This window comes from Paroedura picta, chromosome 12, assembly GCF_049243985.1.
Source record: "Paroedura picta isolate Pp20150507F chromosome 12, Ppicta_v3.0, whole genome shotgun sequence".
In the NCBI taxonomy this organism is placed as follows: domain Eukaryota; kingdom Metazoa; phylum Chordata; class Lepidosauria; order Squamata; family Gekkonidae; genus Paroedura; species Paroedura picta.
This window is the reverse complement of record NC_135380.1, coordinates 40,960,738-40,988,331: the sequence shown is the minus strand read 5'-3', so window position 1 is coordinate 40,988,331 and position 27,594 is coordinate 40,960,738. Positions and strand designations below refer to the sequence as shown.

Genomic DNA, 27,594 nt, shown 5'->3' with positions numbered 1-27,594 from the left:
CCATGGACTACAATTCCTGCTAGCTCCTGCCAGCACATGCTTGCAGGGGGTCATGGGACATCTGCAGAGCCATAGTCTGGCCATGTCTGCTATATACAAAGCATGTGTTCTGCTGCAAGGCCAAACTTTTCTTTACAAGAATCCAACGTGGAATTCCACTTGTTGTCTAGGCTGCTGGAGACGGCAACCTCCTGCAATGTTAATTTCCCAGCAGACGAGATGGTTTACTTAAGGAGAAGGATGAAAGTCGTGACCACAGCTTGAAGAAGTTTGGTGAAGTCAAGAAAAGACTTGTAGGTGGAGAAAATTCCAGTAAGGGATGTTAATGGAACAGATCAGAGTCTGCTGTATACCAGAACCACAGTCATAAGTTCCAAGTTTCTGTCCCGTCACCTTCCAAAATTCAGTATGCACTCTGGGATTGTAAGCGTTTCCGTGTCTGCCACAGAAATGTGGATGGTTGTGCTTTCTGTCCATGCCAGATTGGCTTGTGGCAGCAGCATGCAACCTCGTGCAGTCTGCTTTCTTTCTGTCGACGGACCATGTACTAAAATTGGACTTCGGTCACCTACCCTGACAAAGCTTTTTGTCTATCTTAAGGAAATATAATCCTGCTTTACAGGCGAATTATTGGCTCTCCATGACCACTTGATATGAAGGTTCGTTGAAGCTGAAGGGTGGTTGGCTGCTTCCTGCCCTCCGTCTGCTGGTCTCAGGGGTGGCAGCTGGAAGTTGGAGGAAAGAGGCTGTCTGTCGCCTGCCCTTTTTAAAATCCATGTAGTTATTTCTGAAGTTTTTCTTCCATGTTCCATCCATAGTTTGGCTCCCAAAGGGTTTTACAATAATCAAAAGACAATACACCATAAAAATGCAGACTTTTGAGATCTTCAGCCAATATGGCCTGAATTTTTTCCTGGTCCCTCATTCAGTGTGTGTGTGTGTGTGTGTGTGTGTGTTAAAATCTATTCTGGTGAAAGATTTTTAGGGAATTGAAAGCTTGTGTTCACTCTTTTGTGATATTTTGGTTGGTCCTGATACAGACCACGGGAGGTGATTGTACCACTGGACTCTGCTCTGGTTCAGTCTCACTTGGAGTACTGTGTTCAGTTCTGGGCACCACAGTTGAAGAGGGATGTAGACAAACTGGGGCATACCCAGAGGGCAACAAAGATAGTGAGGGGTTTGGAGACCAAGACGTATGAGGAAAGGTTGGGGGAGCTTGGTCTGTTTAGCCTGGAGAGGAGACATCTGAGAGGGGATCTGATAATCATCTTCAATTATTTAAAAGGCTGCCATATAGAGGATGGAGCAGAGTTGTTCTCTCTTACCCCGGAGGGACAGACCAGAACCAATGGGATGAAATTAATCCAAAGGAAATTCCATCTAAACATCCGGAAGAAGTTCCTGCCAGTTAGAGCGGTTTCTCAGTGGAACAGGCTTCCTCGGGAGGTTGTGGGTTCTCTTTGGAAATTTTTAAATACAGGCTGGATAGCCATCTGATGGAGTGGCTGATCCTGTGAAAGTTCAAAGGGGTGGCAGGTTACAGTGGACGAGCAATAGGGTTGTGTCCTGCATAGTGCAGGGGTTGGACTAGATGACCCATGAGATCCCTTCTCTATGATTCTATGAAATATTACCATGCTACCATTCTGGATCTGTGTGTTTGTGTGCATGTGTGCTATGGGTTGACACAGCATCCTGCAATTTTTAACAATTTTTATAAATATTATTTGCTGAGAGGACATGCAACAGCTTGCTTTCTGCCTTTCCTTTGCTAGGTATATCATCAGCAGCTATAAGATGGTGGGAACTGGGGCATAATTTATTTAATAAGAAAAATAAATCCCAATACTCTTGTGGAATAGACCCCAAATGTTCATGGAAAATTCATATCTTGGGGCCACTGTGACTTGTCACAGCCCTGATAGTGCTGCTCTCTTAGAGGACTCTTTTAGCCCCAACTATCTCACAGGGTGCCTGTTGTGGGGAGAGGAAGAAAAGGTGATAATAAGCTGCTTTGAGACTCCTTCAGGTGGAGAAAATGAGTTATAAAAACTGACTCTTCTCCTCCTTCTCTTCCTCCTCTTGGGGAACTCACTCCATCAGTGTTTCGTTTATGATTCTACATGTGCTGTGGTCATGCTGTGTGCACATTGCCTTGCTCAGTATGGTATATGTGACTGACATGAGGATTGACCCTGCTTGGGACTCATACTCACCTGACCACTTCTTGTTTATACTCTGTACTGTTTTGGAGAAAAGATTGCCTCGCCTTTGACCGTTCCATCTTCTGTTCTTCATTAATACAGACATACCTGCTACCCTAAAGCATGGTTTTCTGAGCTGCCCTTCTTATGTTGAGGCCCTAAGATCCTCTATCCTTTGGTGAAGCAAAGCTTAGGGCAAACTGTATTAAACAGCACATAGTTAATAAATTCCTCCTGACAAATCTCCAGAAATTACTAAATCTATAGCGAAAGTTTGTTTGATTTTATATAGATTTCATGGAGCTGGCAGGGTTTGCTTTGAAACTGAAATTGAGAATATTCATTGGGTTTTTTTAAAATGTTAAATGACTTTTTAATAGGCCACTTTGCTCCTGACAGTTTAGGTTTTAGTTGTGATTTTTGTCATAAATTTTACTACTATTAAATCTGTCTGTCTGTCTGTCCATCCATCCATCCAAATTTTTTTGCAGGTATAAACAGTATTTTATTTCCCTTGTCCTGTTCCAGTGTAAACTGTAATAACTACATACATACCTGCTACCACTTGCCTAGCTGGGACATCTCTGCCCTGGATCTTAAAGTCAAAAGAACTAGGCTGGGCCGTATTTCTGTGATGGAGCATCTGCTTAACATGCAAAGAAGTCCAGGGTTGCTACACAGAGTCAGGCGACGGCACACCACTGCTGTTGCTTTCTTGCCTTGGAAAAACCCTGTGGGGTGGCCATACATCGACTGTAGTTCGACCCCACTTTCCACCTGCACTACCACCACCGCCACGACATTCAAGCTCTTTGTAGACACATAGATTAGCCTACCTTTCTTTGTGTGTATGTGCATGGGCACAAACTGTAACAGAGCTTAGAAGTCCATCATGTCTACTAAGCTGAGCTTTAACTTTGCTTATTCCTATGCTGTATCGCTTAGTTGCTGCCATTCCACATAAGTGGACTGTTAATATGTTAATATGTTAACATCTAGAAAAATGACTGGCAGAAGCTTTAACACTTTAACACTTCCTGTGTTTAATTTCCCTCTTTCTTTCTTTCTTTCTTTCTTTCTTTCTTTCTTTCTTTCTTTCTTTCTTTCTTTCTTTCTTTCTTTCTTTCTTTCTTTCTTTCTTTCTTTCTTTCTTTCTTTCTTCCTTCCTTCCTTCCTTCCTTCCTTCCTTCCTTCCTTCCTTCCTTCCTTCCTTCCTTTTTCTCGTTCATTCGTTCTCTTTTTCTCTTTCCCCTTCCCCCACTTTTGCTTCCCCTCTGGATGGCACACTGCAGTCCTTCTCGCCTCTGTGTTCCTGCGAGGGGAAGCCAGTCTGGCCTGCCGTATTAACTGTGGGAGAAGAACAAGCAGCCTTGTGTCTGGAAGGCCCCTGCCGTCCTTCATTAACAAGCTGGTTGAAGATGGAAGTGCTAGATTGCCCAGCGAGGGGGGGGGGAGGCGGGTCTCTCCTTCCAGCCCTCGCAGGACTGAGGCACTTTTGAGTCTCCGTTTGTCGACAAAGAGGCCATAACCATGTTGATCTTTCTTTCCTTTTAGGGAGACGTGGGAGCTCTGGGCCCTCCTGGAGTTCATGGACTCATTGTAAGTACAGGAAAATACAGGAGAGCTTTTGAATTTGGGGCTTTGGAATCTGAGGCTTTCAAGTTTCTTTCAAAGCCCAGTGAGCACCACTCAAACGCATGCGTTCATTTGGTCTTTGTGTTTGAAAAGGAGCGTAACATGGACAAAACCAGTTTGCATGGTGCAATGTTGTGGTCGCAGCAAGAACAGCAGGATTGCCCCTTCGGGCTATGGTGGGTGGCAGGATGCTGATTTCGTTTTTTAAGCCAATGGTGGTGGGTTGATAAATCTATTAGGACCTAAACCCTTTGCATTAGGGCTAAGTCTCTGAATGCCTGGGTCTCGCTGTGTCTGGCCTGTGCCACTTTAAACTGCAGATATAATGTAAAAAAATAGTATTACAACAGCAGAAAGCAATTAAGCAACAATGGGATAAAGGTGCAGCCAACCGACAGGACATCCTAAACAAAGTGTTATAGTCCTCGGTCCCCTTCCCTTATGAAATGTCTTCCTGAACTATTCTGTTGCCGAACAAAAATTGAGTCTTGTGGCACCTTGAAGACCAGGGGTAGTCAAACTGCAGCCCTCCAGTTGTCCATGGCCAGGGGCTCATGGGAAAAGTAGTCCATGGACATCTGGGGGGCCGCAGTTTGACTACCCCTGTTGAAGACCAACAACGTTCTTGTCTGTGTATAATCTTTCACCCCAAATAAAATTTCATTGGAGTAATGGTTAAGAGTAGCGCCCTCTAATCTGGAGAACCGCATTTGATTCCCCATTCTATGACATACAGCCAGCTGGGTGACCTTGGAAAAGTCCCAGTTCTCTCAGAGCTCTATCAGTCCCATCCCCATCACAGGGTGTGTGTTATGAGGAGAGGAAGGGAAGGCGATTGTGAGCTGCTTTGAGACACGTGAGGCCTGCTGGGTGACCTTGGGCCGGTTCTCTCATAACTTTCTTAGTCTCACCTCGCTAACAAGGTGTCTGCTGTGGGGAGAGGTAGGGAAGATGATTGTGAGCCGATTTGAGACTCCTTTGGGTAGTGAAAAGTAGGGTATAAAAACCAATTCTTTTTCTTCGTCTTCTTCTTCAAGGTGCGTCTGGACTCAAACTGGACGCTAGATTACTGTAACTTACTCTTTGCAGGGCTACCCTTGAAGTTGATCTGGAAGCTTCAACTGGTCCAGAATGTGGCTGCACGGGTCTTTACTTGGAGCTGCACTGGCTCCAGGTCAAAGACTGAATCTTGAGATAGCAAACTTCATAAAGGTGCACAATAAAATCAGAGTCCAGTAGCACCTTTAAGACCAACAAAGATTTATTCAAGGTGTGAGCTTTTGAGTGTCTGAGGAAGAGTGCTTGCACTCGAAAGCTCACGCCTTGAATAAATCTTTGTTGGTCTTAAAGGTGCTACTGGACTCTGATTTTATTGTGCTACTTCAGACCAGCACTGCTACCCATTTGAATCTATTCATAATGGTGGTCAACCTGTCTGGCTACTAGCACTTTTTCAGTTTCAGGCTGCAGATGAAGCTTGGTACAGTGGTGAAGAGCAGCGGCCTCTAATCTGGAGAGCCGGGTTCAATTCCCCGCTTCTCCACATGCAGCCAGCTGGGTGACCTTGGGCTAGTCATAGTCCTCTTAGAGCTGCTCTCACAGAACAGTCTCCTGTCAGAGCTCTCTCAACCCCGCCTACCTCACAGGGTGTCTGTTGTGGGGAGAGGAAGGGAAGGAGATTGTAAGGCTCTTTGAGACTCCTTTGGGTAGTGAAAAGCAGGCTATAAACACCACATTTTCTTCATCATATGATGGAGTGCTCTTCCATACAGAAATTATTCTTTCTACACAAAAAAATAGCATGTCAGTAAGGAAGGTTCTAGCCTGACATTTTTTCTGAGAGACAAGTTTTCTGTGCATAGGATATTCTTATATCTGATTACAGTCATAAAACCAGACTATCCACAAAGCCGGGGACTTATCAGATATCTAAAACAGTTTCTCTATATCAGGGGTAGTCAAACTGCGGCCCTCCAGATGTCCATGGACTACAATTCCCAGAAGCCCCTGCCAGCGAATGCTGGCAGGGGCTTCTGGGAATTGTGGTCCATGGACATCTGGAGGGCCGCAGTTTGACTACCCCTGCTCTATATGGATTCACCCAGGGAATCTCAACCGGGCACTTTCCACCTCCTGCCAAAATACAAATTCACAAGAGCCTGTAAAACAGAGCTCTTCCATTGGGCCCCCCAGAATTCCCTCCCACCAGATACGCTCACTAGATACATCACAAGGCAATCTCCAGTAAAGCCAATCTGTTAAGCAATGGTTATATGGTAAATGGTTAATGGTTTAAATGTTTAATAATGTTGATGCAAATTACTGTTTAATTTTTTGAGTGTATCGTATCTCATATTATACTGGAACATGTCCATTGGTCTATGCTGTGAACCGCCCTGAGCCACAAGGGAGGTATACAGTCCTGAGCTGCAAGGGAGGGCGGTATAAAAATGAAACAAGCCAACAAAGTACTACATTATACCGGAAACTGAGAAAATGGCAAACATACCTATGTACCTTCAGCTACCACCCCAACTACACCAAACAATCCATTGTGTATAGCCAAACTGGACACTATAATTACATTGTTCTATCCCCTCAAACAGACACATGGACTTGAAGGATACCTGACCTGGGCAGAGTCTGCACTTACTTTGTTTATTCCATTTTCAATCCTGTTGAATTCAGATCGATTTTAACTCGGGACTTCCTCTTCCCCCTCCTCCCCATTGAAATAGAAAAGTGTTCTGCATGTGGTTAGGGTAGTTCAGAAGGGGGGAGGGGAGGCACAGCCTCTTTCTTTCTTTTCTTGAGGGGGGGGGAGGATCAAAGAAGGCAGAGGAGGGAGAAAAAAATCCAAGACCGACAGTAGTTGAGAGAAATTAGGGGCTTCTACTTTAAGGCAAGCTTGTCACATGAGCAGCTTTGGCCAATCAGGGGTTCTCTACCATGGAGCAGAGCCCAGATTTCAGAACAGCCTGCTTTCTCAATCCGAATCTTAAAGTATTGAGGTTTAAAAGCACTCTAAGATATTGCACAATAAAGGTAGGGTCACTCCAGATCAATTCTTCTTGTTTCAGATGGAAAATTTAAATCTCTCAAAATCATGGAAATGGATTGGAAATCCATTGGAAAATGGAAATCATATTCTGTGTAGACGGCAGGGACTGAATTGACCTGGGATTGGAATAAAAGCTCTGTGCAGTTTACACCCAGGATAGCTCAGGAAAGCCCTGTCTTGTCAGATCTTGGAAGCTAAGAAGGGTGGCCCTGGCCAGTATTCAGATGGGAACTTCCAAGGAGCATGAGGGTCATGACCCGTAGGGAGCCAATGGCAAATCTCCTCCAAATGTCTCTTGCCTGGCCGCCAGACAATCCTAGGTCAGTCCTCTGACTGTACTACCCACATGCTGTACAAGACTTGATAAATAAATATTATTTGAAGGATCTAGAGCAGACTTTTTTGCCACTACAATAGCTTTCTGATACAATGAGAAAGGTGATCGGAAAGGCCAGAATGATACCACTCCACTGAGTAAAGTTTGTCTATTAATTAAAATACTTATATTCCATTGTTTCTTTTGGCTTCCTTCAGTCTGATTGGATTCCCCCCCCCCACCAATTTAAGTAGCTTTTCCATTGGAACAAGAGCTTCTTCAGTTGGACCTAGGCTCCTTTGGCTGGAGGAAGGCACTTTGAAGGATAGCTGGGCCCATCCCGCTGTTTGTCTGAGCTGAAATGGCTCCAGGAAGCAACTATTAGTTTTCTGGAGGAAACCTACATGTAAAAAGGGACTCAGATCAGGAAAATGCACCTTGGTCCCGATCCCAATTGGGCCTGCACAAACTCAGGAGCACCTCATCATAACGTGTGCTCTAAAGTCCTCATGGAAGAGTCCTGCGGGGAGAAGGTTTGTGGGATGGATAAGGGTTTTCAGATTATTCACCTTATGTCCGAGTTCAGAATAAGATCATTCCCCACACCCCCCTAGATTTCCAGATACTCTGAGGAAGGGAAAATTAAGGGCTTCCTTTCCAAATAGATAGCCAGATATTATGCCATAACATGCAAATTATGCCAAAAGCATCTTATTGGAAATCTGTCATGTCTTGGGTACATTACTAACCCTGATATGTTGAGCAGTGGAATAGGCTGCCTAAGGAGGTGGTGAGCTCCCCCTCACTGGCAGTCTTCAAGCAAAGGTTGGATAAACACTTTTCTTGGGTGCTTTAGGATGCTTTGAGCTGATCCTGCGTTGAGCAGGGGGTTGGACTAGATGGCCTGTATGGCCGCTTCCAACTCTATGATTCTATGATTCTAACTTAAATGGACTCCAGGGAATGGTAGAGGGCAGGAAGGCCTGGAGGATCATTGTCCATGGGGTCGCGATGGGTCGGACACGACTTCGCACCTAACAACAACAATAGCATGGAGCTGTGTTACAAATACAATCCGAACCTTATTATTCCTCTGTCCTGAAATCCCCATGTTGGGTGAGCAGTCCCCCCTCCCCATCACTGAAAACAGCTTATGGTTTATCAAAATGAGAAAAGTCTGTTATGCTCCTGGGAACATCATAAAGGCCTGGGCACTGCTTCTGCCCTTTTGCAAGCCCTCCTTCCGCAAGACTCTGAGCCTTGCTGTTCTTCTTCCCCCTTGACTCAAAAGGTTCTGGCAAAGGCAGCAACAGGAATGTGATACCCTTCACAACAGGATGCCTGTCTGTTGCTCCCTGGTACCTGACAGGTAGGCATAACAGCCTCCTGGGGACCAGGGACACTGTGGTGTGTTTTCCCAAGTACCTGACTGAATAATCAGTCAGGAAGTAGGGAAGTAGCATTTACCAGGGCTCCTTTCTGACCTGAATGTGCTTAGTTCTGTGTGCACTCTGAGCAGGGGAGGAATGTCGCAAGGAAATGACCCTTGGCTTTTACTCCCCCAGATCACTTTTGGTGCTGTTGTTATCGACCTGCAGCCCTCCTGAGATGCTTATAGACATAAATATTCCCTTCTTAGCGGTTTGTGCTTAAAAGCTGCAGAGAGATCAGTTCTCTGGGACTTTAGTCTAAAGTTTCTGTTAATGACATTTAAGCTGCTGCCCCTTTACCCACCTTTGCCCATTTCCTCCTCTTGGTTCTGGGTATCCCAAGGATCCAGTTATCTTCTTCTGCACACTGCCATTCAGAGCAGCTTTGCAGACGGCCTGAGTGAATCCTGAGAGGTAACCAGAGCCGCCTCCATTCCCAGCTCAGTTTTATGCAGGCCAGCTTGATGAAGCGAGCCCTTTCTTTTGAGAAGCCTCTCTCTGCTGCAAGGCATGAACGAGGGATCTGTTCTGTGAAGCCTTTGCTCGGCGCTGCCTCCGTGTGACCGCCTGCTAAGGAAATATGCCTTTCGTCTTGGCAGCCGCTGCCCTGCTTGTTTATAAATGGCAGGGGAGAACTCCAAGCACAAGAGTTCCCTAGCTCCCTCCTAAGGAGAGATCCCTTGAATACAGATCTGTTTTAAAGACCTTGAAGGGTTCCAGAGGCTTTGTGCAACCCTGGGGCATACCAGATGTAGAGGTTAAGAGCAGTGGCTTCTAATCTGGCGAGCTGAGGCTGGTTCCCTGTTCCTCCACGTGCAGCCAGCTGGGTGACCTTGGCCCAGCCGCAGTGCTGTTAGAAGCAGTCCTGTCAGAGCCCTCTCAGCCCCACCTCCCTCAGAGCATGTCTGTTGTGGGGAGAGGAAGAGAAGGCGATTGTAAGCCACTTTGAGACTCCTTTGGGCAGTGAAAAGCAGGGTATAAAATCCAACTTTTCTTCTTCTCACGTGTCATGTCTTCATTCCATTGGTTTCATATTTATGCTGAAGGCTCGAGGCAGAAATGTACTCAAATTTAAAAGCATATATCAAAATTGTTATATTAGATCTGATCATAGGAATCAGGGCTGTTTATGTTCTTCAGTGGGCTCAGTAGATAACTTTGTATGGGGCTCGAAACAAGTGACCTGAACATCTCCATGACTGTCTAGCTTCAGGCCAGTCTGATCCTGTCAGTTCTTGGAAGCCAAGCCAAACAGGGCCAACCCTGGCTAGTACTGGGATGGGAGACCTCCACGGGTTTGGGTGGTGTTTCCTCCAAGGAACACCTTCTAGGGCAGGGGTAGTCAAACTGCGGCCCTCCAGATGTCCATGGACTACAATTCCCAGGAGCCCCTGCCAGCATTTGCTGGCAGGGGCTCCTGTGAATGGTAGTCCATGGACATCTGGAGGGCCGCAGTTTGACTACCCCTGTTCTAGGGCATGATGCGGAGGCAGGAGATGGCCAACCACCTTAGAGCACCCCTTGCCTGGCTGACAAACAGTCCCTGAATCTCTTGGCTATACAACACATGCCATATGATATATAAATAGTGTCCAGCTTTGCAAGTGGGTGGGCCTGATAGCTAAACAGGACCTCCAGATTCAAAGGCAGCAGATAACTGGATTTCCAGTGACTCTGTGGGCAAACAGTGGGGTGGGGGGAGCAGCTATCATCATGCCCTCCTGGTGAGTTTCCCAGCATCATCTGGCTATCCATGATGGAAGGATGCTGGAACAAATGGACATTCTAGTCTGAAATAAGCAAGGCTTTTGTTGTGTAGTCAGATTGATTAACGGAGGATAGGTCTGTGAGCTACGGATGACTGTGGCCCATTCTGCACCCAAGGGTTAATGCACCTTAGAAATAGATTTTCCTGTTCTGCACAGGAAAATCCAGCTCCAAAAGCACATTTAAAGTGCATTATCTTCCATGTGCAGATTTAGCCTGTGATAACTTAATAGAACGTACAGACTTAGAAGCAACATATCAGAATGACCAGTCATGGGTGACAAACAAGCTACTTCCCTGACCTGCCTGTGGACTGTTCAGAAGCATCCGCCTGGATATGGTGGGATGCAAGATGCTGGGCTATTTGTTCAAGCAGGACTGGTGTTCTTCAGGGGTCCTTTCCGGTGAAATGACTGAAAAATTAAGCTGTAAAGCCTTATTGATGGTTTTTGCACTCTACATTGTACTCCGTAGAACTAGGATGTTAAGCAAAATAAGCCAATATTGATGAAATGCAGGCTATTTCTACATTTTTTTTAAGTGGGGGGTTCTTGTGGTATGCAATTTTGCAGGAAAGGTCTTTCTTTTTTAAAAAAATCATGAACCTAAATCCAAGATCGCCCAAATCAAGAACTATCAAAGGGACAGAAATACGGACGGGAATGCCAGATATGTAATGACCACCAACTCACATTCTTAACCAAAGTAATTTTTAATTTTTAAAAAAGCTTCTAACCTTCAAGACAGTACATAGTTCACTTCTGATAAATAGATTATCAGCAAAAATCAAGATAGCCTACAGAGAAGGCATGGGAATTCATGTGATTCCTTCTTAAGAGTCAGCTTGGTGTAGTGGTTAAGAGTTGTGGCCTCTAATCTGAAGAGCCAGGTTTGAGTCCCCATTCCTCCTCCACAGGAAGCTGGATGACCTTGGGCCAGTCACAGTTCTCACAGTGCTCACTCAGCCCCACCACTCTGACAGAATATCTGTTGTAGGCAGATGAAGGGTAGGTGATGCAGTGAGTTGTATGACCTTGGGCCAGTCACAGTTCTCTAGAGCTCTCTCAGCCCCATCACCCTCACAGGGCGTCTGTTGTAGGGAGAGGAAGATAAGGTGTTTGTATTTTTTTAAAAAACCACTCTCTTCAGCTCTTAAAACTGGCCTGTCTTTTTTCTCCCTCTCTCTTGTATACCAGGGTGATATGGGTGCTGTTGGACCAATAGGCTTTCCAGGACCAAAAGGATTAAAGGTGAGTGTGATGTATTTCTTGGAAGCTACACCCCACCCCACAGAACTTGGTTGTCCATCACACAATTTCCCACCTGTCCCATTGCCCTGGGGCTTCTGAGCAGGAAAGCAGCGAGAAAAGTTTGAGGTGAGTGTATGAAAATCTCACCCAAGTCTGGGTTGATTACTGCGGGTTAATGAGGTCAATTGATGGGGACAAGATGTTTTGCTTTTTAAAACAGAACATGGAGGTTAATCAGAGCACCCACACCCACACCCACAAACTGAGATAATATGAACACTTAACTACAAGTCGTGGGATGTTAAGTTTCAAATCGTACATGCCCAAGGAAGATGTTCTCTCAGGCACTGCTGTGATTAGCTCCTGCATCTCTGTTCTGTAGGATGTTTCCGACAGGTTTCTGTACCTGTCATGGTGAGTGATTTCTGATGGGACAGGAACCATAATTAGCCTCAAGTCTCAAAAAGAAAGGCAGACAATAAATTTCCAAAAGTCTAGTGGCAGCCACATTCACTTTGCATGTGAGATCAGTAGCATTCCTTCTAGTTAAATGATTTCAGGGGCTGCTGTTAGTTGTGACTTCCTTTGGACTGTTTCCGCATCAGGGGACATACCTTGTTTTAGTCCTGCTTTGGATTTCCTTTGGATGCCGCAAATTGACTTTAGCATTTCTGCATTCGGGCCTTCCGCCCCTTGTTTCCTAGGCTGAAATGCGCAAATAGGTTTCTTCATTGAGACCCAGCCTTCCGTCATGCTTTGCTCCCTTCCCCTTTTCAAAAAATATGTTTTTTGCAAAACGGTGCCTACTCGGTTTCATGCATTTCCAGATTGAAAAGATGAAATCTGGTTTTCTGGGGATTCCTTTGCTGCGGGGCAAGTGAGGGGGGCATTCGGGACTGTGCCTGAAGAAGCAAATTTGAGCGCAGAAAAGGACAAAAAAGCTGACCCGTTAAAAATGCAAATCCGACCAATATCACTAGCGCAGAAACAGGCACTCTGCGTGTCTGAGACTTGGAGAGCCGCTGCCTGTCAAAGCATTGCCAGGTGTAGATGGTTTTAACTTTTTATGTGGGGTTTTATCTTTTTATGTAACTCGTTGCGAGCTGGCTTGCTGAGAATGGGGGGGAATAAATCAGATATAGATAGATAGATAGATAGATAGATAGATAGATAGATAGATAGATAGATAGATAGATAGATAGATAGATAGATAGATAGATAGATAGATAGATAGATAGAATTTAATTATTTTATTTAATTCCTTAAGGAATTAATCAGCATGCTGGCAGGGGCTCATGGGAATTGTTGTCCATGGACATCTGCAATTTGGCCACTTTTGCCCTAGATACTAGTCCAACCCTTTTAGCCACCGCACTGCACTGGACATGTAGGCAGCACTGGACTTGGTATGAGGCATCGTTGTAGAAGCAGGGGTAGTCAACCTGTGGTCTTCCAGATGTCCATGGACTACCATTCCCATGAGCCCCTGCCAGCGAATGCTGGCAGGGGCTCATGGGAATGGTAGTCCATGGACATCTGGAGGACCACAGGTTGACTACCCCTGTTGTAGAGTATAGCTGCAGGGAAAGGTTTAGCTTCAGGGTATTTGCATTCTATGCAGGGAAGGATGGGGGATGGGGGTGGCATGTGGCCTGGGCCTCAACCGCAAACATTTTGGCTCGTGATAAGCATTGGTGTCCAGATTCAAAATGAAAATTTGTGAAAGTGATCTTGCACCTTGAGGTTTTTGAGGGCACGTGTTTTGACATTTTTGGCTGTTTATATTTCATAACAGGCCTTATTTCGTTTGTATAATAATAATAAAAATAAAATTTTTGATTGATTTGTATCCCACCCCTCCCAGCATTGCAACGTGATCATAAAATATACACAGTAAATTTATAAACAGTTTAAACATTTAAATAATCTAAAAACAATGGACAGACAAAACAAAGAACATCTTAAATTTGGGTGTGTTTTTTTGGGGGGGGGAGGGTTATAGGGTGCCCAACAATTTTTAGTTAAGCCATATACATGTTCATTGGCCCCAATCAAATGCTGGGTGGGAGAGCTCTGTTATACAGGCCCTGTGGAATGGGACCAGTTCTATCAGGGCCCTCAGCTCTTTCATGAGCTCATTCTACCAGGTCAGGGCCTGGACAGAAAAGGCCCTGGAGGCCAAATGTACTTCTTTTGAGTAAAAGATTGCTAATTTATTTTTATATGACGATCCTAAGTTCCTTTGGAGTATATATATATATCTCCAGTATAAAATACGTTTTATTTCTAACCCACCTTTCTGCATCGCTCATGGCAGGTAACATCAATAAACCCAACATACAGGATTAAAGATTAAAAAAATTTACCAATAATACCCCCAGCAAAATATTCCCAGACAGGGGAGTTCTTTGGCAAGGATCCGATCTTCTGACTCTCCTCTCCTCCTCCCAGTGGTGAGGCCAATCTCCTCGGTGGATGCTATTTTAAGCCTCGACCAGTAGCCTGGTGGAACAGCTCCAGTTTATAGGCCCTACAGAACTGATTTAGGTTCTGCAGGGCCCTGATCTATCACTTAAAATTTATAATTATTATTATTATGGCTTGGATCCTCAAAGGCATGAAGTGACCTTGGGCCTCTCTGAGCCTCTGTCCAAAATTTAATCCTCAGTCAAAGGCCTTTAGGTAGAAAAGACAGGAAAGACCCTTGGGAGTTAATACTGGGCTGGAGAGACTGCAGCCCCAGAAATTAATTTGACCACGGGAGGCCAGAGACGAGGAGGCCAATTCTTGTGTATCCATGGCAGCAGGTAGAGAAGGGGAAGAGATCGGTGAGAAGGAAGGGGACTGGTGAAATGTTGTTCTGCTTCTCTGGGCAAATATGAGCTAATGAGGAATCAGCAAGGAATGTTTTCCTTTATCCTCGGGGTGTCTTAGGAGATGATAGAACATGAGAACTGCAGCAGGGAGCCTTTCCTATTAATCACCCCCTTCCTTCAAAACCCAAGAGAGGATTTGACACCAGGGGAAAGATGGCCTTTACCTCCCACTTTCTCATCTTAGCCCAACTTTTCTCAACTTTTTTTGCTGTTGAGAAACCCCTGGAACATTCTTTAGGCTTTGAGAAGCCCCAGATGTGGTACAGTCTTTCAGAATGTGGTTGGGAACCGTAGCTGTGTACACAACCACTGGGGCCCCCTCCACTTCCCACCCCCTCCAGGGCCGTCATAGGCCATGGGGCAGGGGCAGGTCGACATGACCATATCACCTGATAAATGTTTTAACAAATTTTAAAAATACATAAAAATTAACTCCCACCTATTCAGGAACTCTTCCAGGGCCATCAAGAAACCCCAGGGTTGAGAAAGCCTGTCTTAGCCTCTCTCCCCCCTACTCCCAGTTCCTTACCTGTTGAGGGAAGTTTGCCAGTTCCCAGCTGTTAAATTCTAGTTTTGATCTGATCTGCAAAAAAAACCCCCCTCTTTCCTGCATTTCCAAATCTAAATGCATGGCTAGGCCTTCAGGTGTTTGCTTGTTGGCACCTCTATCATACAGTCCCTGCTTTCCTAACTTTGTTGGTGGTAAATCCCAGTTCTTATTTTTCTTTGAGTGTTAAGATTGTGATAGTGTATGTTTCTAGAGTTCTTGTGCTTTTGCAGTTAAATATTTGAATATGTCTGTCTGTGTGTGTGCATCTAGAATCTGCTCAAATGCACATAAAAGCATGCGCATGAATACTAAGCAATGTACAAATCCTGTCATTTAATCGCCCTGCAGCTGAAGAGGATGATTCATGTGCCAGTAATACAGTATAGCAGGGGTAGTCAACCTGTGGTCCTCCAGATGTTCATGGGCTACAATTCCCATGAAATGCTGGCAGGGGCACATGGGAATTGTAGTCCATGAACATCTGGAGGACCACAGGTTGACTACCCCTGCAGTATAGCATATTTTTGGGGATGCAGTCCTTTACAGGGGCATTAGACCTTTCTGAGCCTCTTGGCAACCTTGAAATTCTGACATAGCGTGGTGGGTGCAGCCAACAAATGGCAGAAAGAAGGATCAGCCAAAAGATGGCTGCTGGCATTTACCTTCAGTCACTTAGTGAAGATCCTTGTGCTGGGGTGGCAGCTAGTGCCAAAACAGCATTAAAAAAACCTGGTCAGATACTTACCATGGATGCTTTGGGCTGATCCTCCATTGGGCAGGGAGTTGGACAAGTTGGCCTGTGTTAAATCCTTGAGTTCCGGGTGGACACGGACACAGGGAGTGTTTTGAGCTCTTTATTAGGACCCCAGCAGGGTACAGGAAGAACTGAACTGAACCAACTACCCCCCGAAAACCCCCAACTTATATGCACAAGCAAACAGAGGCTCTTCCCGTCAGCCTGTGCTATTGGTCAGTTTTGGTTTAAACTGACTGAATCCGGATCTAGCTGTGTACTGGTCAATTACATTGTCAGCTGTGATCCTGCCTCAGACCTCAAGCTCAGTCCTCGGCAGGTCTACAGACACAACAGTCTGTATGGCCCCTTCCAACTCTCTAATCAAGGGTAGTGAAACTGCGGCCCTCCAGATGTCCATGGACTACAATTCCCATGAGCCCCTGCCAGCATTCGCTGGCAGGGGCTCATGGGAATTGTAGTCCATGGACATCTGGAGGGCCGCAGTTTCACTACCCCTCTAATTCTATGTAGAGCCAGTCAAATCTCCAGAGACCAATAAGAAGCCGCCTTGGGCAAAAGACCCACCTGACTCTGCCTACCTTCTACCAACACTTGGTGGGCTGTTTCGGATGGCGCCCAAGGCCAGCGTTCCTCTTCAGCTGGGCATGTGAGCAGCTGCTGATTAACATTGGAAGCCCCGTCGAGCAGCCGTCTGGAGCTTCGCTGGGTTTTGCACTACCTTGTGCCTATTGTAAGATCATAGCAGTTATATTCTGCTCAGGAAGCGAACTGCTCTGCTCATTAGGGGGGGAAATTGGAGCAAACGTGACCCAAGATACCACTGTGGGGACCTCTGGTCTGTCGTGATGCCAAACAATGAAGCTGGTTTTTACATCAGCAGTCTTTTCCCGAGTAAACGAACAGTCAGAATGTGAGGAGCCTTCAGTGATGCAAAATTATGGCAGGGGTGGAGCTTGTAAAGTGATCTTTGGTATGAGAACAGGGTTTTCCCAGGCTTGTCTCTATGTCTGCAGAATGTTTGAGGGTTGAGCACGTTGCTGAGCGTCAGGAGTTGTCTCCTGCAAACTTTTTGTTTACTCAGACTTTCACAGGGACTTAAGATTGTTTCTCCAACCTACTCCTGGTTTTAGCTGAACTCTGACCTATTTCTTACTTCAGTATATAGTGATTTTAATAGTAAATTTAATTACTTCAGTGTGTAGTTATTTCTTTTTTTATTTTGCGGAATTTTGGAATGTTTCTTCTAACTATGCGCCAGTCAGTTTTATGTCTGAATCTCAAGATTCCTGTAAGGTAGCTGACAAGGTAGAAATATATATTTGTTTTATAGGGAGAGAGGTATATAAATATATAATAAATAAATACCTTTTTTTCATATGGATTTCCAGAAGCATAGAGATGACAGACAGCTAAATCACACTACAAACATGAAAAAATAATAAAAAGCCCCAATTAAACCCTAGCTGTTCCTACAAAGAACAGTTGCAAAATGAATGCTTGTTTTCAGGTGTTTCTTCCGTTGGGACCTAATTTTATATTCTTATGGGAGTCCCTTTTTTCGAAGGGTATGCCTGACCTAGAAGGACTTCCCGGTGCCCTATTACTGCATAGGTCTTTAGGCCTTGAGATCGAAACACTGCCTGTCCCAAATTGTCCGACTGGGACTTCCTAGTAATTGCTTAACTCTATCTTGTTTGCCTAGTTGGCCTTCACAGCACTGATTGGCAATCTTTTATCGTCCCCATGACCTAGCAGCAAGATATCTGTCTATTTCCGTCACTTCCAGTTGTTGGTTGCCCACTTCTTGACTGGCACAAGCCTCGTGGAGTCTGCAATAGTGTCAGGGTTCCAGTAAAGCTTTCTCTTTTCCCCGACCATCCCAGTGACTTTAGAATTACATCATGTCCTTTGGAGCCTATGTAAAGGCTCCATAGTGCATTTCACATCCTGCAGTTGTGGAAGTATATTTTGAAATATTGGTAATGCATCGTGGGACTTTTTAGCTAGTGGAAGTCAGGTAGTCGCAGAGGAAATAAACACTACATAATGAAAGCATTCAGCAGTGTAGAGTAGTTTGCATGTGCTGGGTGTAGATAATCAGACAATGATTCCTCCTACAGACAGTGGGGTGCTCGGAGCTGTGTCCCTTATTTCGTCTGTTCCCTTTCTTTGAATTTGAGAAAGCAGGTAGAGCCAAGAGTGTAAACCCTAAAATTCAATCTTGTGTCTTTCTCTCCTTCTCTTATTCTTAGGGACTGATGGGAAATCCCGGAGAACATGGACTGAAAGGTGATAAGGTGATCTGAATATTCCCTTATTGCACTGTTGTTATTTCTCTGCATGTGGTTCCCCCAATCCTGGTTTTTGTTTTCTTTGCACTGCATGATGTACTCCTTATCCTCCCCCCCCTTCCTCCTTATTTGTTTTTCACCCCTTGCAGCCTTCCTTCCCCTCACTAACCCAACCCCTTTAATATTCTGTTAGCTCTGCAGATCCAGAACATACTGATAACCTTCCTGGATGGGTGTGTGTAACTTTGCTCTTGTTGTTGTTGTTATGTGCAAAGTCGTGTCCGACCCATCGCGACCCCATGGACAATGATCCTCCAGGCCTTCCTGTCCTCTACCATTCCCCGGAGTCCATTTAAGTTTGCACCTACTGCTTCAGCGACTCCATCCAGCCACCTCATTCTCTGTCGTCCCCTTCTTCTTTTGCCCTCGATCGCTCCCAGCATTAGGCTCTTCTCCAGGGAGTCCTTCCTTCTCATGAGGTGGCCAAAGTATTTGAGTTTCATCTTCAACTTTGCTCTAGTGTAACTTTAACTCTGCTGGTTTTTAATGCAGTGCAGAGAGGGCTATTCTTGAATAAAGGCATACAGTTTGATGGGGAAGATCCTTCACCATGTGTAATGGGGAGCAAGGGAAAGTTTTTGGTGAGAATAGGACTTTGTTTTTACGAAGCTTGTCCCCTTTTCATCTGCAAAATGTTACAGGTTGGCACACCACATCTCACGAAGAATCTGTTTTCATGCCAAAAAAAAAAAAACGAGAAAGAAAAGAAAGGACAAGAAAAACTGCACTTTGTGATCTTTCCCTCTGTCTTTTCAGTCATCTTTGTCCATATAGGGGGAAAGCTGGGGCTATGTTTATCTTTTTGTCTATCACATATTTATCCAGGGAGGATTGTGTACAAGGTTGTCGAGTGGTCCTCATTTTGTTCTCACAATTACCCTGTGAGGTAGGCTAGGATGAGAGACAGTATCTAGTTCAAAGCCAATCAGTGAATGTCATGGCTGAGTAACAATTTGAGTTGTATCTCTCTGATTTTAGTCTGGTTCCTGGGCTCTTTGCCTGAAATGCCCAAGTTCTCAGGTTCAGGTCTTGCTGTGGACCTGAATCCTGTCACTCTGCTTTTCCTCTGTTCCCTCCTCAGGCCCTGTCTATCCAGACAGGGTAGATGGCCAGCTATATGGTTCCCAGGTCCTGTTGGAAACTGTGCCCCAAGGTTTCCTTTGTAGAGAGAGCAGGTGAATTGGGAGCGAAATGTCAACTGTTCTGAGCACCAGAGTTTTGCAAAGATAGACCCCCTGAACAAAACCCAAAATGATGCAAGATGGCACCTGAATCCCCGAATGCAGGAGCAAAGACATGGGAATCTGTCTCCCCCTCTGCTGCCAGGAGTCATCAACCTTTCGTAATTATTAATTCAAATCAGATGAGAGCGGCCTCAGTGGGCCTAACTCATTCCATCTGCTCCTTCTTGCTGACTCGCAACTGTCTGAGGGAAGGAATTATGGGTTTTGAGGGCATCCAACATCCTGCTTGGCATGCAGAGATGTCTCTCTCTCCGTCTCCCCCCCTCCCCCCTTCCATCTGAGTATCTCAGAACTTTGCTTCAGCATGCCTGTGTTTAGCTCTGCCAGCTGAGAGACTCACTTTTCTCCTGTGCAAATGACCAGTTTGCTCCTCGCGAGGCTTCTTCAGGAGATATCCTCGTTAGGTTTTGCTTCATGTTTCAAACAGGAGTCTTTAAGACCTCTCTTACGGGTCACCAGAGAGCTACAGGGCTTTCACACTTGCAGCATGAAGCCAAGCCCAGCAGATACTGCTTTTGGTCTAAGGAAGTCGCATTAAGAAGTGTGTAAGATGCAAGGGGGCAAAAGAAGAAGGGGGCGACAGAGAATGAAGTGGCTGGATGGAATAACTGAAGCAGTTGGTGCGAACTTAAATGGACTCTGGGGAATGGTAGAGGACAGGAAGGTCTGGAGCAGGGGTCGTCAAACTGCGGCCCTCCAGATGTCCATGGACTACAATTCCCATGAGCCCCTGCCAGCATTTCCCCAGTAATTGTCATTTTACCCCTCGACCTCGGAAGGATGGAAGGCTGAGTCAACCTTGAGCCGGCTGCTGGGATTGAACTCCCAGCCTCATGGGCAGAGGTTCAGACAGCATGTCTGCTGCCTTACCACTCTGCGCCACAAGAGGCTCTAGCCCTACCCTACATGCCTACTAAGCCACATTTGAAACCTTCCACTGGGCACTTAAATTGGAGGAAGTTCCTTGGAGAATGTTTCCATACCAATATGGCCCTTTTACTGTATGTTGTTTGATTTGTGATTGTCCCTTCATGCCTACAGTTCACTCTAGGCAACTCTGGATAGGCAGCCTGTTGTTGGGCAAGATTTTGGCAGACAGCTAAGTTTCTAACAGGTGCAAGACTTCAGGTTATATTTTATTCAGGGTTGTTTTGTTGGCTTTTTTTAATACCATGGTATTCAACTATAACTTACCCTGTATGCTAGGGTTGGGATGACCTAATATATGTCATGTTTTATCAGCAATTAAGTTATTCCCTTCAGCTATTTATAGTTTTAAGAACAAATAATTTCTCTTGTCGAATTCTTCCTAAATCTAAAAAAAGAAAGAAAAGAAAATGAAAAAAAGGGGGGGAATGCTCCCTTTTAGAGGGAAGATATAAACTAATACAGAATAAGCTGCTTTCACCAGGAGTATGATTAATAGCTCAGAATTTGTTGCAAGATCTAATCTTGAAACTATGCATGGCCTCAGTTGTCACAAAGCAGAGTAATCTTAAGTATGTATACAACACTCAAGTAAATTCTACTGAGGTCAATGAAAGTTATTCCCTAGAAAGCATATTTAGGGTCGCAAAATCTTTCCTTGGAGAGCCCTTCCATGCTGGTTTGGGTAAAGGGCATAGTAACCCTGTGCTGAGATAGGAATTCTCTAACATGTTATGCTCCTATAGATTACAAGACAGATAGGCATTCCACGTTAGCTTTTATGACATTAGGATGCTACCTTACATGGAGTCAGACCATCAGTCTGTCTAGCTCTGTGCTTTCTGCTCATAGGGGACTACTCATAGCGCTCACAGCAGAGAAAGGTTCCTACAAAGTTCCTGGAGTCTCAGACCTTCTACACGCATAGCAGGTGCATTCCCACCTGGTTCCCCCCTATTTCTCCTGCCCCCCTCTTCCCTTTCCTCATCTCCCTTGTAACATATTTTAGATTGTAAACTCCTTAGGGCAGGGACCCCTCTTTTCAGTGGAGCAGCCAGTGAGGGAAACAGCCAGTGAGCTGATTCAGTGGGCTGATCCTGCGTTGAGCAGGGGGTTGGACTAGATGGCCTGTCTGGCCCCTTCCAACTCTATGATTCTATGATTCTATGATGATGGCAATAAAGTCTGTGATGATGTTCTCTCAGAGTGGCCTTTCCTTCCCCTCCCCTCGGCTAGCAAGACAGCATCTGGAGCTGGGAGTGGCTTTTGGTCAAAAGTATGTTCTGGGACTGACCACATTGTGGGTCCCATAAGCCTCCATGTATGGGCAATGTGTTTGCAAGAGTAGGGAAGCGGATCTTCTTGACACGGCTGTTTCTGCCATTCTTTCCTAAAGTTTTCTCAATGAATTAGGTGAATGGGTATGGCACAAAGGCCCTAGTCTCATGCATTTCAATAAGATTAAGGCAGAAAAATGTTATAGAGGGTTATTTCCAAATTCTTTGCATCCATAATTTGATGTCTCATAAGACCATCAGCATGGTGTAGTGGTTAGGAGCAGCGGTTTCCAGTCTGTAGAGTTGATTTGATTCCCCACATGTCCTCCACATGTAGCCAGCTGGGAGACCTTGGGCTAGTTACAGTCCTGTTAGAGCTGTTCTCTCAGAGTTCTCTCATCTTCACCTACCTCACAGGGTGTCTGTTGTGAAGGGAGGAAGGGAAGGTGATTGTAGGCCGCTTTGAGACTTGTTTGGGTAGTGAAAGGTGGGGTAGAAAAACCAAGCTCCTTCTTCTTTAAAGACAAGTACTGTTTTCAAGAAGAGCTTTGCCTTGGAACTTCTAATTCCCCCCCCCCTGCTATGCTCCCCCCTCCCCCTTCAAGTTTTGAATCCAGCCCACAGGAAGTCTTCCTGTCCAAGCTCCACTGAAATAAATGGGAGGCAGCAGTGCTGTTGTTTAGCATCCATTTCTTGAATTCATGGGGAGAACTTTGGGTCATGCTCTTTCTGGGCCGGCTTGCTTCTGGAAATGCCTCTCTGCCTCGGACGTTTTTGTCTTTCCCCACCCGTTCTGCCTTGAAAGTAGTAAACCTGATAACTCCCATGAACTGGGGCACGGGTGCTGCCCTCGATACAATGTCTCTTGTAACTTTCTTTGCCGATGTATATTCAGGGTGACCAGGGGGTGCCGGGTGTTCCAGGAGACGTCGGATTCCAAGGCGATAAGGTAACTGAATCTGATTTTCTGTCCTTTTGGTGTTTGCATAAATATTGATACCTAGACACTGCCAGCTTTGTCGGCAAAGACACTGGCACCCCAACCCCGCTTCCTGACATTTCATTTTTTCAATTATGTCTTATGTTACAAAAAAAAACCCACCCAGAAACAAAACCCACACCTTCATGTTGGCAAATAAGATCCTGAACATGTCTACCACTTAGAGCAGGGGTAATCAACCTGTGGTCCTCCAGATGTTCATGGACTACAATTCCCATGAGCCCCTGCCAGCAAATGTTTTGTAGTCCATGAACATCTGGAGGACCACAGGTTGACTACCCCTGACTTAGAACACAGCCCAAGAGGTACACCGTTTAAAGTGGGCAAGTGAGACTCCAGGATTCAGGAGATAATACTTTTACTTTCCTCTCCTCCAGCAGCCATCGCTGCCAACTTGAGCATCTCCCTTTCTGGTTGTGGTACTGCTCCAACTCCATTTGCGGTTCTCTCTCACTCTCTGTTTGCTTCCCCCCTCAGGGTAGTCAAGGTTTGCCCGGGATGCCAGGTGCCCAAGGAAAACCAGGCCCTCCTGTAAGTAATTGCTTCTGTTTTCTGATCCTGCTGCAAAAGGTGGCCTGCCGTGGCCTGCCAGACAACATCTGTCTTTAGAAGAGAAAAAAAGGAGAGTTGGTTCTTAGATGCCGCTTTTCTCTACCCAAAGGAGGCTCAGAGCAGCTTACAGTCGCCTTCTCTTTCCTCTCCGCAAAACAGACACCCTGTGAGGTGGGTGAGGCTGAGAGAGCCCTGATATCACTGCTCAGTCAGAACAGCTTTGTCAGTGCTGTGCCGAACCCAAGGTCACCCAACTGGTTGCATGTGGGGGTGTGCAGAATCGAACCTGGCATGCCAGATTAGAAGTCAGCACTCCTAACCACTACACAAACTGGTTGCTGAAGGTGGCCATCCTTTATCATGACTGTAATCTTCAAAATTCAGCAAGGAGATGTGGCTCTGTAACCCAACTGGATTCTCTCTACATAGGGAGAGCCAGCATGGTGCAGTGGTTAAGAACAGTGTTCTCTCATCTGGAGAGCTGGGTTTGATTCCCCCACTCCCCCACATACAGCCAGCTGGGTATTCTTGGGCTAGTCACAGTTCTCTTAGGGCTGTTCTCACAGGGCTGTTCTCTTAGGGGTCACAGAGCAGTTCTCTTAGGGCCCTCTCATCCCCCACCTACCCCACAGGGGGTCTGTTGTGGAAAGAAGAAGCAAAAGGTGTTTGTAAGCTTCTTTGTAAGCCACTACCACTTCTTCTGGTAGTGAAAAGCGGGTTGTAAAAACCAACTCTTCCATTCTCTCTAGTCAGAATGAAGGCTAAATTTAGATCCTTTGGCCCTGACTTGCTAGTTTTCTGTGTTCTGATTTGGGTGCATGTGCATGTGTGTGTGTCTTAGGAGCATTGAGACCTCTGAATCGCCCCACACAAGTTGAAAAGTTCTATCCTGGACAGAGGAAGTCAGTCTCCCTAAGAGGAAGTCCTTCAATGGCATGCTCACGGTTCTTTTTCGATTTGTTTTCTTCTCTGCAGGGGAAGATTGGTGACAAAGGTCCTGTTGGAATTCCAGGATCACCTGGGCCTGAGGTAGATTTTGACTTTATCACTCTTTCTTTCCTTGTAGCTTTACTTTTCCCTTTGAAATCATGCTTTCTTTTCAAAAACAGCATCTACCCTAAGCTAAATGTCAGGAAGCAGAGTGAGAATACATGGATAATTCTCATACAGGAGGGAAGTGGGTTCTCCTGAGTACTGGTGTTGAGAATGTTGCTGTTGAATTTATTCATAAAAGATCTGGAATTGGGGGGCCAGGATGGGGGGGGGGGCTTTGCAGTAGCCCTGTTTGCAGATGTTGCTGAATTATTCAGATTGGTGAAAGCCAAAGCAGATTGTGAAGAGCTTCAGGGGGATCCCTCTGAGTGGGATGAGTGGGCAGCTAAGCTGAAAATGAAATTTACTGGAAGTATAAGGGGCAAAAGGGTTTCCAGATTTTAGTTTGTGCTGTTGAAATCTGAACTGTCAGAGTCTGTGAGGGAAAGAGGTCCTGGGTTTGTAGTAGGTTGTAGTGGATGGTTACCCTCAGGGTTACCCCAGAAGTGGCATGCTCGTTCAGAACATGGTTGGGAAGCAGAGCTGTGGACACACCCACCTGGGGCCTCGCCCCTTCGCACCCCCTTCAGGCCCATTATTGGCCACTTTGGGAGGGGGAGGTCAACATGACCATATATGGTCATAAGGTAAAGGTAAAGGTATCCCCTGTGAGAGCACCGAGTCATGTCTGGTCCTTGGGGTGACGCCCTCCAGTGTTTTCATGGCAGACTCAATACGGGGTGGTTTGCCAGTGCCTTCCCCAGTCATTACCGTTTACCCCCCAGCAAGCTGGGTACTCATTTTACCGACCTCGGAAGGATGGAAGGCTGAGTCAACCTTGAGCCGGCTGCTGGGGTTGAACTCCCAGCCTCATGGGCAAAGCTTTCAGACAGCTGCCTTACCACTCTGCGCCACAAGAGGTGATATGGTCATATCACCTGATAAATGTTTAACAATTTTTTAAAAATATATTAAAACTTTTAACTCCCACCCATTCAGGAAACCCTTCCAGGGCCATCAAGAAACCCCAGGGTTTCATGAAGCCCTGGTTGAGAAGACCTGTTTTCAACCAGTGACAACAAGATCAGATCAAAGGCCAGGCACCAGTTGACTGGAGACAGCTGATTAAGCTGCAGGGTCTATAGGGCTGACACTGGGAGTCCAAGCTGGTGGCTGAAGGGCAGAGGCTACTGTTGGAAGACCAAGACAACATAATGTCTTACTGTATTGTATGGGCTGGTCCTCAGTAAGCTCTTAATATGGTAGTGTCAAGGACAGTCTTTGGCAGAGGCTAGAAATCTGTTGGAAGGTCAGCCCCCGCACGATCGCTGAATAATTACATTATAGGACTTATCCATAGGGCTAAATAAACATCCTATAAACATGTCAAAGAAAAGAGGCAGCAAATGGATATGTTTAAAAGCAAAATTGTTTATTTTATGAATCATATGCTGAGAAACCGTTGATGTTCTAGTCAAAACAAGAACTTAAAAAAAAAATTTAGTGTGAGGCCCTGGGATTAGTTTCAGTGAACTGTCTTTTTTCTCACCGCTGTCAAATAGAATGTGTTGGTCTTCCTTTCTTTTTATAATAAGCCAGAGACATATGCAATACTTGCGCCTTGTCTAATATACCTGTATTTATAAATCAGAATAAAACCACAATGAAAGAATTACTATATCTATTGGATTAGAACAGTCTTTCTCAACATTTTTAGTATTGAGAAACCATAGAATTGGTGCGATCATGCAGAATATGGTTGGGCCACTAGCTGTGGACACGCCCACCTGGGGCCCCTCGCCTTCCCACCCTCTCCAGGCCCATTACTGGCCATTTTGGGGGTGGGGCAGGTTGACATGACCTTATATGGCCATATCACCGGATTAATTTTTAACACATTAAAAATATATATTAATTAACAACCATTTGGGAAACCCTTTCAGAGCCGTCAAGAAACCATAGGGTTTTACGAGAAAACCTGGATTAGAATCTGAGAGACCCAGGTTGGAATCAAAGTCTCTCAGTCAAACCTACCTACCTGTTGTGAAGATGAAGTGGAAGAGAATGATGTAAATCTATAAATAGGAGAACCCTCTATTCCAGAACAGAGATTATTCACTCCAATTGGTGACGTTTGCGGTATGATTGTACCGCTAAAATGTAGCTGTTAGGTTCATTGGGCATCTCCCATGGCAATGGTCCCCAAAGTGGTGGAAGGACGCTGGGTGGAGAGGAAGCCATTGGACTTGTACTGCCTCTACGATCATGGCGAACGTCTTGTTCTGGCAAGGAATTTTGCACCTCCCCAAGGATTCAGTCTCACATCCTCAGGGCATATGGAACCTTTATGAATATGTGAGACTGCCTTTGCCCGAGCCAGACCATCGGCACATCCAGCCCAGTGTTGTCGAAGTGGCAGCCACATCCCAAGACTTCAGGCAACAACCTCCTGCTCACCCTGCTGCAGACTGAGCTGCTCATGGTACAAATTCTGCAAGCCAACCAGATATTGTGTCGAGAAGAGCTTTGTTTTATTTAAGGGACCCATTCTGCCTCAACCTCACACAAAATGGCTTTTCTGTGGTTCTCCACCGGTCTTTCTGTTGTGTGGGACAACAAAAATATGTATGTGTAATTGGAAAATGGCTTTTCGTATTTGTCTGGCGTGGTCTTTCACCCTCATCAGAGCTCTGGTATTTTGCCGGGTTTGGAACAGTCCCCTTTTGAGTTAAATCGCTTCATAATCTTCCCTTCTTTGTTAACATTGGACTGGACTCTGGATTTCTTTGTTTTCTTAGTTGAATGGATTTGCAGAAGGGAAAGCGGTTAGCATTTCAACGTCAGAGGCTCTAGCTAATGAGCATGTCGTCACCTTTCCTTTCTTCCCGCCAAGCCTACTTCCCTTTTGTCACTCTCGCAGTGTCTTGATTTGTTACTCCGCGCCAGCGAGATTAGCTGCAGACTCCAAATTTGTGACGGCTCGAATGGGCTGCCTGAACTGTTAGCAACGAGGAAATGTTCTCTGACATGAGCACAAAAGAAAAATGACCAAGAGCATGGCGAAGGGCCATGGCTCAGTGGTAGAGCAGATGGTTTGGCAGACAAAAGGTCCAAGGTTCTTGGCATCTCACACTGAAAATGAACACAGCTGGCAGCTTGAGTCTCTTAGAAGAGCAGCATGAACATGAGAAAAGTTCTGCTATGTCAGACCAGTGGTCCATCTAGTCCAGCATGCTTTTTCAGGAGGACTCAGAGGCCGGGGCTTCCCCCTGACGTTGTCTCATCCAATTTAAGGAGACTGTTCCAGAACTCTTCACAATCGGCCGTGGGTTTCCATTATTGTAAATGTTTTGGTCTTGTTT

At 45.5% G+C, this 27,594-nt stretch overlaps 1 protein-coding gene across 4 annotated transcripts in view; it reads left to right on the top strand.

Moving 5' to 3' along the window:
* Positions 1-27,594, top strand: part of COL27A1 (collagen type XXVII alpha 1 chain) — a 356,512-nt gene that overhangs the window by 168,132 nt on the left and 160,786 nt on the right. For all 4 annotated transcript variants that reach the window (XM_077305314.1, XM_077305312.1, XM_077305313.1 and 1 more), the window contains 6 exons: positions 3,762-3,806; positions 11,613-11,666; positions 18,102-18,146; positions 22,544-22,597; positions 23,126-23,179; positions 24,176-24,229. In XM_077305314.1, the coding sequence (XP_077161429.1) occupies positions 3,762-3,806; positions 11,613-11,666; positions 18,102-18,146; positions 22,544-22,597; positions 23,126-23,179; positions 24,176-24,229 (306 nt within the window). The remainder of the gene's footprint in view (positions 1-3,761; positions 3,807-11,612; positions 11,667-18,101; positions 18,147-22,543; positions 22,598-23,125; positions 23,180-24,175; positions 24,230-27,594) is intronic.